This window comes from Episyrphus balteatus, chromosome 4 (genome assembly GCF_945859705.1).
Source record: "Episyrphus balteatus chromosome 4, idEpiBalt1.1, whole genome shotgun sequence".
Classification (NCBI taxonomy): Eukaryota; Metazoa; Arthropoda; class Insecta; order Diptera; family Syrphidae; genus Episyrphus; species Episyrphus balteatus.
The window spans coordinates 59,352,586-59,369,649 of record NC_079137.1 but is presented as its reverse complement, the minus strand read 5'-3'; the positions used below and the strand labels follow the sequence as shown (position 1 = coordinate 59,369,649).

Genomic DNA, 17,064 nt, shown 5'->3' with positions numbered 1-17,064 from the left:
CCTTGGATCTATCCCAAAAAAAAAACTTTTTGCCAAAATTCATAAGTGTAACAATTTTTTTTAATGTCTATTTTACCTGTACTAAAACACTCTGATTCTTAAACTATCAAAAGTTTGCTAAAGAAATTTGCATTTTCGTTGAACAGTTGTTTTTCCATTTCAATAAACCGAACATATTGAAATGATCTATTTTCCTGATTTGATAAATCTAATAGTTTTATTACTATTTTTATGACAAATTTGTTCAATCCATAAATAAAAATGATACCACAGTCTTAGCTTTATATATCTTAAAACAAAACCCCGAATTTATAGCTTTTTAATAAATGAAAAGATTATTACCATAAGACAAGACAAGAACTAATTATTACATCATTTTTCATTAAGTTCCTATAAAAATATAATCCACTCCTTCTAATCTTTGATTATGATTTAATCTTAAAAACCTGTATTAATTATATTCAAAAGAGATAATTTTAAAATACAAGATTCTTTTTCATCTTAAAGATACGAAAATCGAAAAAAAAAAAGATACATATTAAACTAGAAGCTGATTTAATTAATTGTGACCGATTAATCACTGGAACAAAGTTTTTTTTTTTTTCTTTTTTTTTTCTAAATAATATTTTCCAGTTTAACAGTTTGGGGATAAAATATAAAGCGTGAGAGCTATAATGAACTCAAAACCCAGAACGACTAATTTATTGTTTAAATTGACTTTTTCTTTGGTGTTTGAACATTTAATTTACACTGATTTTAAAATTTTTTATTAATTCAAATGTAAATTTTTAATTTTTTTTTTTGTTTTTTTTGTGAAATGATAAAATTAGCATGATGATGGTAAATTCTAAAGACAACAAGTTTCACTTTTTTGTGGTATTTTGTTAATTTTTTTGCATATCTATTGATTAACCCGATTATAATATCTAAATAGGAGGGTGGAATCAGTTAAAATATTTATGTTAAATAACGTAATTTGTTTATTATAAAAACAAATAAATAATATATAAAAATTTCCAGTTTAAACTTTTAACAAGCTAATTGGAATACTAAAGGAGTTTTTTTTTTTGTATTTTGCAAGGAATTTTTTGTATAGGTAGCAAACAAGAATATGATTTAGCTATTAGACTTTTTAATTTGTCAGAAATTTTTCTATAATTTTTGTTTATTTTTATAATTAATTGTTTATACTTGGTTTAGAACATCGATTTAAAGTATATCGTATGACAACATGATTCACCTTGTGACGTCTTATTTGGTACTCATATGCAGTAGTAAGTGGTTATTTACTTTTGCAAATACGACCTTGCTAACGTATTAAAGTGCACTTAAGTTTTATTAAGTATTTAAGACTTTTGCTTATGGCATTCAGAAAAGATAACACTACTTAGTAAAATAACAAACAAACAAAGGTTTTTACCTAAAACGGACATTAGGGTGGTTTCCAGTAAAAAAAAAAATTGCAAAGTAGAACTATTTTTTATTTGTATCTATGTAGCGCAGTTTGAAATTACGACATGGTTGGCTTTAAAAAATTCTTACTTTTTTTGTAGGCATCGTAGAAATATAATTGAAGTGTCATATAAAAGGTGAAATAATAAGCTTTCAGATGATATAGAATTTATTATAGGTTGTAATTTAAAAAAATGGATAAAATGGTGTTAGAAGAGAAGATTGCTTTAAAAAAAAAATTCTAGCTCTTTTTTTTTGTATAGACATGGATACAAATAATTTGAGCTGATACAATAAGCTTTCAGATATAAAATTCGTTATAAGTTGTCATAAAAAAATTGATTCAATGGTGTCAGAAGAAAAAAAGATTTTTTTTTTTGCTTTTTTCATGAAAAATGATTGTTTTGAATAAATTATTCTTATACTCTTTGCGCATTGTAAAAAATTTAAGTATGGCTTTATTCTTTAGGAAAACTTGTAAGCTTTTGAATGGTGTAACTTTTTTTCGAGAAAAATGATTTTTTCACTTTTTTTTTGATTTGTGGTATGAATCTTTGTTTTTATAGGTTAAATTTTTGGTAAAGTGCTAATTATATTAAACTTCAATATTTTTCAATTTGGGTGAAAAATGACGAAATTGGTTGTGGATTTTCGTAATATTTTTTGAACCAATTTTTCCCAATGTTCAAAAAATTGACTTCTTTTTTTTAATTTAATTTAGTTTTTGATTTGGGTTCACTTATGTACGTGGTTTTTTATTTGTTCTTTTTAAGAAATACATAGGTAAATGATAATAATTTTATGTTTAGTATATTTTTGCTAGATTAATCCCTTAAACATACTTCGTAAAACCTGCAACAAAACTGTTGAATTTAGAACTCTTTTCGATTTTGAGATTTTTTTGTTTGTTCAAGTTTTTCTGCTACAGAAACCATACTGCAGAAATTTTATTTCTATTTTAAAATGACTTCACTATTTGCTTACGTTTAAAATACAGTTTGATTTAAATTTGATATTCAATCATTAACAGAAAGAATAGTTTTCAATATTCAATTCACAACTTTTGCAATGATTTTTTTTTTTTTTCAATGCCGAAAATTTTTTATTTGCAGAAAGATTTTTTTAATGCAAAATATTTTTTAGTTGTTTTTTTTTTTAAAGTAGTTGTTGAAATGGTTAAAAAAACTATTTTTTCAAACTTGTGTGCTGAAATTTGTTTTTTGTTCATTTTTCTTTTAATAAATATTGTAAGGCTAGGATTAAACGGTCAACAAAATCGGTCAACGGGTTAACTCTCTGTTGAAACGCTAAAAAAGTTAAAATCGGTTAAGTGACACTCGCTCTACACTTTTCTTTTAATTTTTGACATCAATAACTTTTAATTTCTCTACCAAAAAAAAAAACACCCTGTTTTCTAAAGGCTTACTTTATTTTTGGTTCCCAAAAAAATGGTTTAAACCTGCTATACGAATATTTGGCTTTTGGGACTTTTTACATCAACTACTCTTTCCTCTAAAAAAAACACCCTGTATTGTATATAGACACCTTATATTCGAATTCCAATCTCAAATGTTACAATGAAATCTTCACAAAAAAAAATACATTTTCATAAGAAACCAAAAAAACTTATTAATAAATATCCCAATATTCATTGGGATGTCCAATTTGTCACAGTTGTTTTAATACTATTAAGAATTTCACCCTTTCTTAAAAAAAAACACCCTTTGATGCAAAATAATTTTGTACAATCCTTTGATTTATAGTTCTAATAAAAAAACTAATTTAAAAAGTAAACAAAAATAAAGGTATGTCAGCTGTTAGATATTTTAATCACAAATGACAAAATTCAGCCTATCAAAAAAAACACCCTTTTTAAGATTTTATTATATTTTATTGCTTTTATTTTTTTTTTAAATCATAAGACATTTGCAAAAAAAAAATGTATCTTTTGTTCTACAATAAAAATAAAAACAAATATTGAACATTCTTAAGGAACAACAAACACATCAGAGCCTAATTAACGTCAATTGTATACCCGACAATGCAATTGTTTGTTTTTAAATTTCGCTTTTTGGTATCAATCTTGAGATAAAAAAAAAAGTTGGGAAATTCCCAATCACAAGATTGAAACAGTCGTTCTCATTCCTCCCACAATACCAATACACAATATCAGTTAATATCGGTTTTAGCCAGAAACAGAAATATGCATTAAGAAAATATTTATAAACTGTCAATAAACTACCCCATCATGCATCCATTTTTAAAATAGCTCTCTCCGAGTGTAAAGGTATTTAATCTTTAGAAGTAATTTTTTTTTTAACTGATTTATTTAAAAGTTGAAATGTTTAATATAAAAGTGTGGAATGATACAAAAAGTCTACATTACCCCTTTTTACCAAAAAACCTCTTAAACCTTGTATCGTAACTAACTTTTAAATGTTCAATGTTTAATGTTGTTTTTCCTCTTCCCTCTATTTTTACAGATCTTGATAAACCCATTACACCACAAATCATGAAAATGGACAGCAACAGTATACAAATAGTTCCTCCACCTTTAATTGTGAACGATTATCTAACATTAAGTTCACCACCAACATATTCCCGCCTGCCACCCGATGGTCATGAATTCCCTCCAAATTTCTCCGAACCATTAATAATGCCAGCAGCGAATTTATTAAAAGCCACCCTCCTAACATCGATGACAACAACAACCACAATGACAGGCACAAATACAAGTAGTACAGTTTATACAGAAAAATTAATAACACGAACACAAACCTCCACAACATCATCATCTTCATCTTCACCTCCAGTTTTAGAAGATCAACAACAACAACAACAAACGAAAAAAATGATCAGCAATGGTGATGACCAACGACCGCCATTGCCAAAGTCAGGGCCCCCGCCAACAGTTCCTAGAAAAGTCTATCGCCAAGACTTGGTTATCAGTGTTGATGACACACGGCCCGATAAAGAAGAAAAGAAATACATTCACGTTGATACAACTCCACCAAGCCCTCCGGTGTCCGCCAAGTCGGTCTACGAAAACCGTTTACAACAAAAGACCACACCAACAACACCTCCCTCAACTCCCTTGGATGCCCCATTTGAATACAAAAGACCCTTTAGCACTGGTCGCAAGCTTAGCGATTGGCGAAAAGATGAAAAGTCTGAAAAGTCGGTCCGTGATAAAATCGCCATGTTCTCGAATGATGATCAAGAACGTAGCCCAAATAGCAGTAGCAATTCAAGCTTCTCCTCAAGATCCGGCAAGCCTTTAAATCTTAGCACAGAAAATCTATTAGATTCAGGAAGTCGATATAGCCAAGCTCCACCATTAACCAAACGGGCCATGAGTGTGGAAAACCTAAACGACGTTAGCCGCAATTACACACGAACACAATCACACAATCTTTCCGATTCTATGTATTCCCTAAACACAATTAATACTGATTACAATCAAAATTATGCCTCCTTACCCCGCCGTCATGTGCCTCATTTAGAGAGACGTATAAGTTTCTCCGGACAGCCATATGCCCCGGATGAGGCTACCCGCAAAGCGGCCATTACGAATATATTGGAGCAACGACGTCGCTCAATGTCCAAGCTGAGAGGCCTGGTCATACCCGAGAGACCCCAAATCCCAATGTCCAACCTTGAACCAATCCTAGACTTGCCAGAGATTAAGAGTAGAGACAGTGAAAAGGTTAAATTAAATGGCAATATCGATTTATCTTTAGGTGCTGCTGCCCCGAAACCTGCTAAACGAAGTGAAATTGGTACCAATCCGGCTTTAAGACCCCTAACAGTGACAACAGGCAATAATACAGCTAATATTGTTGCAAATAACTATAAAAGCATCTTTAGCAATGGCAGCCATCGTTTATCGAACAATGTCCACCCGAGAAAAGCTGAAAGTCCTATTCAGCCCCCAGCTAAGCCCCCAAGGACATCACTTTCCATTAGTAAACCAACTCAACCGGAAGAAAGTGATAGTGATTCGGTTTTCAGTTCGAAGATATCTTCACCCCCAATGTCCCCATGTGTTCCGGTTGTACCGGAGAAATTTGCTCTAACTAGGACCCTAAGTTCCGAAACTAACACCTCGATTGCAAGTTCGACAGCTTCGACTTTGACTTCGGGATCGGGTTCACAGGCAAGTTGCAGCTCAGTTGGCAGCACTCCAACTGTGGATATGTCCCGTAGGGTCTTGAAATCTGGTTCGGGAGACTCTGCATCAAACCGGAAGAATGTTTTAGCTTCTGCCAAGTGTCGAAGTGGCCGTGATGATTCGTCAGCATTGGTCAGAAATCGCCGTTATGAAGATGAAGACAGTACAGATGGCTATGATGAAGAAGAAGTTCGTAGGGCCCCGAAATCTAAACCCCGTTCGACACTAATTGTGCCAAACAAAGTTATCCCCGTTTCAGCTCCAATTAACTACAAGCTTGTCTCTTCTAAAGACGATAGCTTGGTTGATAAGGTTATCAATGTTGCAGCTTATGTAGAAGTGACTTCGGACACTGATGACAGTAGTCGAAAATCAGATTCGTCACCATCGAAAGTCAGTGCCATTTTCATTGATGAAGAACGTAAAGCTAGTTTCAAAGCTGATCCAAATCAGAAAGCTACCACGAAGAGGCGGTCTTCACCTCCACCAGTGGTGACTCCAGTTGTGACAGCTAAAAAGTCTTCGGATACTACCGATATGGCAAATTGGGTTAAGAAAGAAGCAGGCAAGGCTAAGATAGAGAGCATGAGGAAGTCTGAAACTATCAGTAAGACCTCATCAACTATTGAAACCATCAAGACTTCATCATTATCTTCAACAGCTAAGAATAAAATTTCCACAGCTGAAATCCGTGAGAGGTTTGAACAACGTTCAATGACTCAGACCTCTACCTTATCTTCACCACCTATTACAACTTCGTCAGGCTTTGGAAAGTCTTCGTCCCCCAAGGAAAAATCAAGCTATCATGAAAGATTCTCTTCATTGGATTCAATTGCTTCATCATCTTCGGGAGTTTCATCAAGTACGCAGAATTTCACTTCATCCAATCAAGAGACCCCAACTGAGTTTGGCAGCTTTTCATCACTTGGCAGTAATCAGAGCTTGATCACTGCTCAAGATATTCAGCTTATCATCGAGGAGGCTGATCCTCCGCTAAAGACTCCTGAGGCATTTATTGTTGTACTGCAAAGGGAAACTCCTGAGAGCAGTATTGGAATCACCCTGGCTGGTGGATCTGATTATGAAGCCAAGGAGATTACTGTAAGTTTTTAGCCTTTTCCATTTTTTTACAGTCTTCTAAGTCTTTTTCATGTAGATTCATAAAATCCTCACTAATACCCCAGCAGCTAAAGATGGACGTCTGAAAAAGGGTGATCGTATTTTGGCAGTTAATGGCATGAGTATGAGAGGTCTAACTCATCGGGAATCGATTTCTGTTCTTAAGGTAAGTCCTCATTTAGTCTTGATCTTCAAGACCTTAAAAAATACTTTTATTTTTATTTTTAGACCCCTCGTCCAGAAGTTGTACTCGTTGTTACTCGTTCTGAATCGGTTATAGTCAAACCGTTGTCCAAAAAGCGGTCCTCATTGGGCTCTTTATCATCGTTAACAGAAAAACCTTTGATGGATAGTGCTGAATTGGAACGAAAACGCAACTATCACAAAGCTTCACGATCGCTTGATTTGGATTTAGATATTGTATCGAATGAAGGTTCAAGTCCAAAACAAAGCACATCGACAAGTCCACAACCATTAGTTGTGGGTAGTCCGGAAGCAACTACAGCTTCAACAAAATCTTTATCATCGTCGGCAGCACTAATTCGCACAAGAAGACAACAGTCACGTGGCGATGCATCGAAATTGAGCACAAGTGAATTGTTGGAACGTGCCGCTGAAACTAGAAATATGTTGGCAGCGGAAATTCGTTCACAAGGTAAGTTCAATAATTTTAACAAAGAAGGTAATTTAGTGGAAAAAAGTTCTACTTTTACGAAAAATTTTAACATGATAGGTTAAAGATTGTTTAGTATTTACATCTCCGCTGAATCATTTAAGAATAGTCAATCTAATAATACTTGGTTTTATAAATATAGAAATTTAAAGCTTTTATCGTTTTAAGACCACCTAAGTCATCAGATTAAAATGTACCATTGAAGCTCTGTAGTAACTTGATCTATCAAAAGTAGCTTCACCATATTCAATCCTTGAACGAAATTTGGAAAGAAAGAAGAACTTGAAACGGTTCGTGATAAGGACCTTAAAATTCAAATAAAATATCAGAAGAATGATTTAAAGGCCTTCAGCATTTTTGACCGAACAGAAAAAATAGGAAAAGCTTAAAGAATTTGAGACTTGTAAGAGATTAACCTCAGGTAGCAATAATTTGTAAATTTTGTTGAGTTTTTGACAGTCATCTGACTGAGCCTTAGCTCTAGGAAACAGTTTTACAAACCGTTGTTTCAGTAGTTCAACTAATTCGTTCCAATTCATAAGTTGATTTTCAGCTAAAAGTTTGTAGGAGTTCGAGTTCCTGAATAATTTTTTTTTTTTTTTTTCATTAGGAAGCCGATATTTTCGGATCAGCTATCCACTTAGCTAAAAAAATTAATTTTCAAAATTTTTCTCCAAATCCATCGATTGAGATATCAAAAGAAAGGACTTTTTAGACTCTATTCATAACTGAAAACCAAAAGTTTGTAAGAGTTCGGGTTGCTGAATTATTTGCAATCAAAAATATTTTTTTTTTTCTATTTTTCATTCGAAAGCAGATATTTTCGGATCAAAGTCCCGAAACAAATTTTGGTTTACAGGTATGAGATCACAGTGAAAAGGCCTATTCATTAAGCTAAAAATATTACAAATTTATTTTTTTAAGATTTTCGACAATTATTATCCAAGGGGTACCCCTTGTCCAAAAATTTGGAATTTTAAAAAATTTTCTCCAAATCCATTGATCTTTTTTTTCAAACGTCGGTAATTAAAAATACTTTAAGGTCTATAGATTAAAAATTGCCGGTGTTGCCGTTTTGATTTTTTAAATTTAATTGAAGATTTTTGTGAACAAAAACAATTTTTTTTCAAAAATTTTTCTTAAATTTCATAAATTAATTGATGCCAAAAAATTGTCTAGGAAATTCAAGGAAAAAAAATATATGGGAGTGAGGGACAATCTTCCATAGTTCAAGCGATAGATGCAATTTTCTTATTAATTGACTTCAAACACAAAAAAAAATATTTGAACACAACGGCAACACCTACAATATTCAAATATACATTTTTTAAAAGCTAGAAGCTTAGTCATATATGTAAAATAAAAATTAAGTTAATTGAATGAACGGCTTTTGAAAGAATGGTAATTGAACTCAGATTTTTGAAAAAAAAAATTATTGAAAAAATTTTAACATGTCGTTTTTTAAACTTGGTCGTAAAATAAAATGCATTTATTTTCAAATTTTTTTGGCCGCATTTATTATGATTTCAAAATATAAAAGGAAATGTCAATATGTATTACGGTTTATGAAAAAAATTAAAAAGTATTTCATTTTCGAAGAACTTTTTTTAATAAAAGTTTTGAAAAAAAAAATGTAACTTATTTTTTTTTTTAAGTTCAACATCTAAATATAAAATTATTTTTTATTCATTTAATAACCCTTACTGTTGAATGTTAAATAGCAAAAATTTAAAGTTCCTATTTACCACAGTCTTTGAGAAAATTAATTATTTCAATGCAAAAATTCAGTTTTAATAAAAAAAAAACCATTGAAATTGAAGTAATTTTTCATTTTTTTTTCAAAAGTGTCATATATTTTACCTTTTTTGCTTCGAAATTCAACTGATAATATTTATGGCCAAAATTTTTTTTTAAATAAATTCATATTTTATTCGAAAAAGTTTGGAAAAAGGTCATTTTAAATTTTTCTAATAACATTTTTTTTTTTAATTCTGAGTTTGAGGACCATTTCTTCAAAAAGTCTTGATTAAATTTAGTGGATTTAAATTTAAGAGATAAGAATGAGGTTCTGGCTTTTTAAAAATGTATTTTAAAATATTGTAGGTGTTGCCGTTGTTTTCAAAATATTTTTTTTGTGTTTGAGGTCAGAATGTTAGAAAATTGCATTTATCGCTTAAACGATGGAAGATTGTCCCTTACTGCATGTTATATATTTTCCTTAAATTACCTAGAGAATCTTTTGCTATCATTTGTTTTATGAAATTTAAGCAAAAAAAATGGTTTTGTTAAAAAAAAATTAATTTTAATTTTAAAAAACAATACGGCAACACCGGCAATTTTTAATCTATAGACTTTAAAGTATTTTTAATTATCTACGTTTTAAAAAAAAAATCGTCAAAATCAGAGCTGTTAGCTGTTCGGCCGGGTTCCCTAATAATTTGCTTTAGTTACTCTACTATGGAGCAAATTTTTTTTTAAATGCATTTTTTTCGGCAAGGGACACCCCTTGAATTGTTTTCGAAAATCTGCTCATTATTGCATAAGATGTCGCAAAAAAAATTGTAAGACTAAAAAAATTGCATGTCCATATATTATTGAAAACATTCTGAAAGCACCCTTTACACTGGTGTTTTTTAATCTTGACAAGCTAGTTGTTTGTTAGAAATTATGTTTCAAATAAATCGTGGAAATTTTACAGTAACAAGTTTACTGAACTTTTTATTTCTAGGATGAAAATCACGGGTCATTGCGGTAAAAGTTCGGTTTAAAATGAAAGATCGTTCCGGTAAATAAATGGGTTTCTATTCCTCTTTTAAATCACGGATCACTCAAGTGATACTAAAAATTTCCTTCGTTCTAAAATCATGAGTCTCCTCGATAAATTCAAAGGTTCTCCTTTTAGAATCACGAATAGCTTCTTAACACTCAAGAGTTTTCTCATACATAATATTACTATTCTGGTCTGTAAAATCATGCTTTGTATCAGTAAAATTAGAAATTTTTCGCTAAAGTCACGGGTTTTTCGATCACCTGTCCTACATTGAACTACTTTTATTCTGTTACGACCTTATTATATGTCAGAAGAAGTCTCAAACTTGAAGTCATTAAATTGTTATAACATTTTCATAAAAATTCATAAAAAGGAAGTCAAGTTTTTGAATAATTTTTTGAAAGGCAAATGTATAACGCTGTTTCGATATGTGTCTATATTCTTTTCCGTAATAGAAATTATATAATTTTACGAGTTCAACCTTTAATCCAGTACCATTTTCAATCTCTTTCGAGTGAACGGGAAAAACGACACAAAACCACTTCAACAGAGGCGGCGGAAGGGGTGTGCGGAGTGTGCCCCCGCACACGGCCCCGCGCTTTGAAGGGCCCCACGGGCGCTAAATGAAAATGTCTCAGAAATAATAAAATCCGAAAAAACATGTCTCTTCTCTTTATTCAAAACAATCAAATAATTGAAATTGGCTTGTTTCCGGTCGATTTCTATAATTGCATTGAGATGAGTCGAAGCATACATTGGCCACTTTTTGCAAAAGTAGGAAAAATAAATTAAACAATTTAAGATTATTGTTTGTTTTCTTTTTCTCAAGTGAAGCAGATTATTAGTTTGCCAAGCAACTTGGATTATCTAACATTTTGCTTTTAAAATTCCCAATTAAATTAAAAACTTAATGAAATGAATACATTTTTTTTTACAAAATCTCAGTGATAAGAAATATTTTTTTTTCTTTTTTCTATTTTTCAATTTTGTATAGGTTTTTAAAATTGTATGAAATAATATTTTGTAAAGCTTAAGAATGGGTAAACTTTATTTTCCTTAAAAAAAAATGTTTTGCTCGCTAAGGCTCGCAATTTATATAAACTGATTTTTCACACTTTCTGCCAATTTAAACACTTTGTTAAGGACTTAAGAACATTTCTGTTTCCGCCGCCACTTTAATGATTAAAATGAACCATTTTATTTAGTGGAATTTTCGAATTTTGCGGATTCATTGATGTTTCAAAATACGGACGGATTTACAATCCACCAAACTTTAAAAACCCGTTTTAAATCAAAATTTTTGCTCAAACAAACATGCGAATAATTTATGTATTTATCAGTTATTTTGTAAAAAAAAATTAAATGATTGATAAGTATCTAACAGAGGAAAGCAAACATCAACAAAAACAATTTCAATTTTTTATATATCTTCGTGTATTTGGCAGGGAGAGCCCCTTGGTTTTTTCCGGTCCACAATATTCCTAAAATTACATTTTGATGCATATCTTGTCTCTATACAAAAGAAAGAAAAAAAAACGATTTTCTAATAGAAATCATATATAAGTTATGTATGCTGTATGCTGTTTACGCAAAATCAAAAACTCAGATTTAGTAAACAAGTTACAGTTGCATTTGGCAAATCGATAAACAACATAAAATGGAATTTGCATAGGCAAGAAAACACTTGCTGACCATACTACATCGATTGACCATTCGCTCTCTCGTAAACAACTCTCCGTTACTTCATTTCTCTTATTGATTGATTGAATATGTTTGCTGGACTATTGGTGATGCTGAGCAAGTTCAGTTGCAGAAGATCAGTCAGCCGAGAACAATAACTTAATTAGTTCAATAAAAGTTTATATCTTTACAACTAAAACAAATATAAAGAGTTTTTCCTTCGGCCTTATGTCCTTCTTCCTACTGATAAATTTTAATTTTTAATTTTAATATAGCATTGGCACTCAGCTATATTACAGGTTGTTTGAAAAGTGTAAATTTTCAAATTTTAAGACTAACGTAAGACTAGCCGAATCACATTCTTAGAACCATCAAATAAAGAAGTTGTGCAGTTATTTGCGTTTTGCCAACAATAAGATGAGATTTATTCCCTTTTTCCAATTTGGTAATTCAATTGATATTTTTATATTCTAAAAAAGAAACCGAGAACAAACTGACGAAAACAAGAATTTCTGCCTTTTTTCCGAAAAATGTTTATAGCGATTTCTAACGATTTTGATTTTTTCTAATAACGAGCCCTAATAAAAGAAATCAAATTGCTGAAATTCATTCTAGATGTTGTTATTTTGTTTGGTTTGAAGAACGAATTAATTTTTATTTGATATGTACGTTTTAGAACATTTAACAATAAATCTTATTTATATAAAAAGTTTTAAAAATTAAAGCACTCTGAAACTTAAGAAAAAGTTCGTGAGATCGAGTCGTGCATTTTGTTTTTTATCTACTGTCCTGTTCCATTGGAAGTGGTAGTTTTCTAATAGTAGATGTTTTGGTTAATCTACTGTCTTGGAAATCGCTAGTAAACTACTAGTAGTACTTTGCCACCTCCCAAAGGAACAGGGCTTACATTACAAACGTTTTGTCTTAAGCTTGTTATAACAATTTTGAACTTGAACTTGGACGCAAGATTTGATACTTTTTTCAAAATGATAGTCCAAATTCATTTTCTCAGGGGCCCCGAAAATTTACTCTAGCACACGCCTCATTTTGGTCTAGCGCCGCCTCTGCACTTCAACAAATTTCGATAAAACCGCAAATATAAATTTCTCTATTACTTTTTTTAAAAAGGAAACTATTTATTTTCATTAAAGGAATTCTTATCATATAGTTCTTTTCTTTGTAAATGCTAGGAATAAACCTAGTTTTGACATAAAGTGAACTAAAGCCGTTTTTCTCGTAGACTCTACAATAGATTTTCTGCTTTTGATTTGAGCTTTTTAGGATATTTTAGTATTTTTTATTTTTACATTTTTAACAAATTTTTACTTTTGCAAAGTAAATTGTTGATTAAAATTTCATACCTATAAATTTTTTTAATTTTAGAAGAGAACACAACAACCGGTGCTAGGACTGTAGAAATAGTTAAAGACAGTTGTGGTCTTGGCTTTTCAATTGAAGGTGGCTTTGATTCGCCATTGGGCAACCGCCCATTAATAGTTAAGAAGATTTTTATGGGTAAGTGATTTTCAAAATTATAAATATTCCAATATAATTCCTTTAATATTACACCTTTTTTCTCCTACTAGGTGGTGCTGCACAAAAATCTGGATTGGTTAAAAATGGCAATGAAATTTTATTCATCAATGGTGCATCCACAGCAAAGATGACCCGAGTTGATGCATGGAATTACATGAAACAGCTCCCAATGGGACCAGTCAAAATTGTTTTAGCATAAATATAATTTACTTTAAATATTAAACAATATATACAAAAAAAAAATGTTATTTCTTAATTTTATTTAAAATTAATCATTTAATTTAAAGTTTTTTTTTTAATATTATTCATTTAATTACTTACAAAAAAAAAACTTATACATTATAAATATAAATGATTGTATTGCTAATTTTTTTATTGTCACGTATACAATTATAATTAAAAAAAATATATATCAATTGATTTGTCATTATCATTAACAAAAAATTATTTAGTTTTTAAAATATTTTTTTTTCTATATAAAACTCTTGCCATTAGATTTTTCATTTATGGCTAAGAATTTTCATTTTGTAAAATTACTTTGCATTTATTTTGGCCTTTAAAAATGCATTTAATACATAATTTAATTATTATTAACAAAAAAAAAATGTTAAGAATTAAAAATACTTACAATAATTTTGTTAAATATTTATTGGTTTGTGCAATTTTGTCAAAATTTAATTTGTTTGTTTTTATATTCTGCTTAATTTATTATTTATTGTTATTATTTTTTTTTCCAACAATTTTCGTTTGGAAATTTTTTTTTTGTAAAATAATTTTGAATTTGGCTTAAAGTATAGAATTTTTTTTGTTTGCATTTATTATTTTTTTGCAATTTTATAATTAGATAAATAAGTTAATCTGAAATTGTCTCAATTCAATAGTAAATTAAAAATCATTTTTCCAAATGAGTACATTGGAATGGGATAAATACACAAAAATATAATAAAACAATTAAAAAAAAAAAAAAGAATTCTGTTCGGGTTTTGTGACATAAAAGAAAACTTTATGAGAAAATATTGATTTTATTTCTATAATAAATAGAAATAAAGAAATAAATTAAAAAAAAAAATTAGTAGTTGTACTTATTTTTAAAAATTTCAAACCCTGAACAAAATACTTTTTTTTCTTCATATTTTTTTTAAATAAAAAAAAAAAAAATATTGAAAAGCAGAATTAAATATTCGTTGTGTTGATTTTTGTTTTAATTGTATACGTTTATACGCATAAAGTATATATTTTTTGCGCCATAAAAATTTAATCACAAAATTAATTATCTGTAAAATATATTATTATTATTATTATATTATAATTATCTACCTATACCTATATTATCTTTATAATCATTATCTTGATAATGATAATGAATTTAATTATTTTTATAATTAAAAAACCAAGTATATTTTAAATAAAGATATAACCAATATTATTATTGTAGAATTGTTAAAACTTGATGTAGTTTTATTTCATTTTTTTTTTTCAAATTTTGCGTTAATTTTATGTGCCTGATTTAAAATAATTAAGTTGAATTTTACGACAGATTTCAAAATAATTAAAGCGTTTGATATTCCAAAGTATAAAGAGGGAAGTGAGTTTAACAAGCACAAGAGTCTTCAACTTCGGCTGATTTTAATTTTTTATACAATCCACAACTATTTTTTCATTTTCAGGGAATTTTGATTAAGGTTTCAACAGTTTTTTCTTAAGTAAAAAAGAAAACTTGGCTCCTAAAAATTGAAAAAGTAGCAATTTTTTAGCAAAAAATGAAGAAATATTCCGAATAACGTGTAATTTCGAAAAATTTTCAAAAAATAATTTGGTATACCATTTAAGAGAAATAATTATTTATATACAAATGCACACAAAGTTTTATTAAAATTCATTGGTCCTTTAAAAAAAAACATAACTTTTCAAAAAAATGTAGATACCTTTTTTAAAATCCACAAATGTTTTTTTTTTATTTGTTTTTATCGGCTTTTTACAAATTACATGTACTTTGGCAAATAAGGTCCATCATTTGACTGCATTATAAATACATTTAAGTAACCTTAATTTTAAAATAAATATAAAAAATAATTGTTTTCGAATTAAAAAGTTGAATTCGATACTTCTTTTTTTCATCAAGAGGTGTTTTTTTGTAATTACAAAAAACTTTTCGGAAAAAAAAGTTAAATCCAAAAGTTTGTACCACCCCAAATTTTGCATTATAGCGATACAAAATAAAATGCACGACTGGGTCGCACGAACTTGCTCTTAGAGTTAAAGTTGCTTAAATTTTTAAGACTTTTTATATAGAAATTTGGAAAAAAAAAAAATAAAATTCGTTTTTTAAAAAAATAAAATAAAATCTGAAATTATATTGCCCTCCAAAACAAGTATGCAGTTTTGATTGATATATTAAGGTGCATTTTTGGACAAAAAATTTTCAAAATCGTTAGAGCCGTTTTTTAAAAAACTAATTTTTTATAAATAATTTTTTGGAAAAAAAGTTTTAAAATAAAATTGGTATGCCATTTTGTAGAAATCACTAATCAACATCTAAAAACAAAATTTCAAAAAAATTCAATGTCCCGTTTTCGAAAATTTGATTTTTCAAAAAAAAATTTTCAAATTTTTTTTAAAAATCCAAAAATTATTTTTTTTCGAAATTTTATTTTTGGTTTATATTTAAATTACATAAATGCTTCTTCACAAAAAGTTTCGTTGAAATCGAATAAGCAGTTTCGGAGATAATCGGATTTGAAAAAAATGGTTCTATGGCAGGTACCGTTAATAATGGTTTTCAAAAAAAAAAATGTTTTCATTAGAAAATAGACCTTAGCTTAAAACTAACTCTTGAATTTTTTAAACAAAATCGTTGGAGCCGTTTTCGAGATATTTTAATTTTACTAAAATCGGTATATGACAATTACCGTTATTTTTGGTCGAAAAAAATTAATTCCAAAAACCCCTCTGGAGAGTCGCCAAATAACTCTACATACCAAGTTTGACATTAATCGGTCCATCCGTTTAGGCTGTAGATCCTTATACAGACAGACAGACAGACAGACAGACAGACAGACAGACGGACTTCCGGGACCCACTTTTTTGGCATTGTCTACCATCGTAATGTCATGGAAAAATATTATCTTTAACTTTAACTTTTTTTTTTGTACGAATGCATAACTTGATATATAGTACCTATATCGCAAGTAAAAAAGTTGTAAAGCAGAGTTGTAGAGAATTTTAAGGCAAATAATAATCTTTTCTAGGAACATTTTTTCATAATTTTGATAAAAAGTGCTCAAAACTTTAAAATTGTCATTTTTTTCGTTTTTTTTTTTTACTTTTATGGCTTGTAACTTTTTTAATATTCAGAATATTGAAAAAGTGTTCTTAACAAAAATGACGCGAAATTTAATTTCCTACCTTTTTTGTTGGTACAACTTTTATGTAGGATAAATAGAAATCGATTTATTCAACAAAAACTAAAATCCAAGATGGCGGCCGAAAGTTGAGTTTCGCAAGTGCGAAAAATCAGGGTAATGATATTCAGCCAATGCTCTATCGAATGAGCAAAAAAAATTTGGGGGTGGTACAAACTGCTGGGTCAAATTATAAATGCACTGGACTATGAAGCTAATTTGCAGAAAACTTGTCATTCTACAAATTTGATTGAAAATATTT

The 17,064-nt window shown here is 29.4% G+C and overlaps 1 protein-coding gene across 4 annotated transcripts in view; it reads left to right on the top strand.

The window, feature by feature from the left end:
- The window catches only part of LOC129919561 (mucin-17), a 270,017-nt gene extending 256,036 nt beyond the window's left edge, over positions 1-13,981 (top strand). For 2 of the 4 annotated variants that reach the window (XM_056000484.1, XM_056000485.1), the window contains exons 3-7: positions 3,936-6,724; positions 6,780-6,908; positions 6,971-7,397; positions 13,249-13,380; positions 13,452-13,803. In XM_056000484.1, the coding sequence (XP_055856459.1) occupies positions 3,936-6,724; positions 6,780-6,908; positions 6,971-7,397; positions 13,249-13,380; positions 13,452-13,600 (3,626 nt within the window). In that variant the 3' untranslated portion in view covers positions 13,601-13,803. Of the gene's footprint in view, positions 1-3,935; positions 6,725-6,779; positions 6,909-6,970; positions 7,398-13,248; positions 13,381-13,451 lie in introns of all 4 variants that reach the window. The other 2 variants (XM_056000482.1, XM_056000486.1) reach the window with 2 other exon arrangements.
- Positions 13,982-17,064: the final 3,083 nt, after the last annotated feature.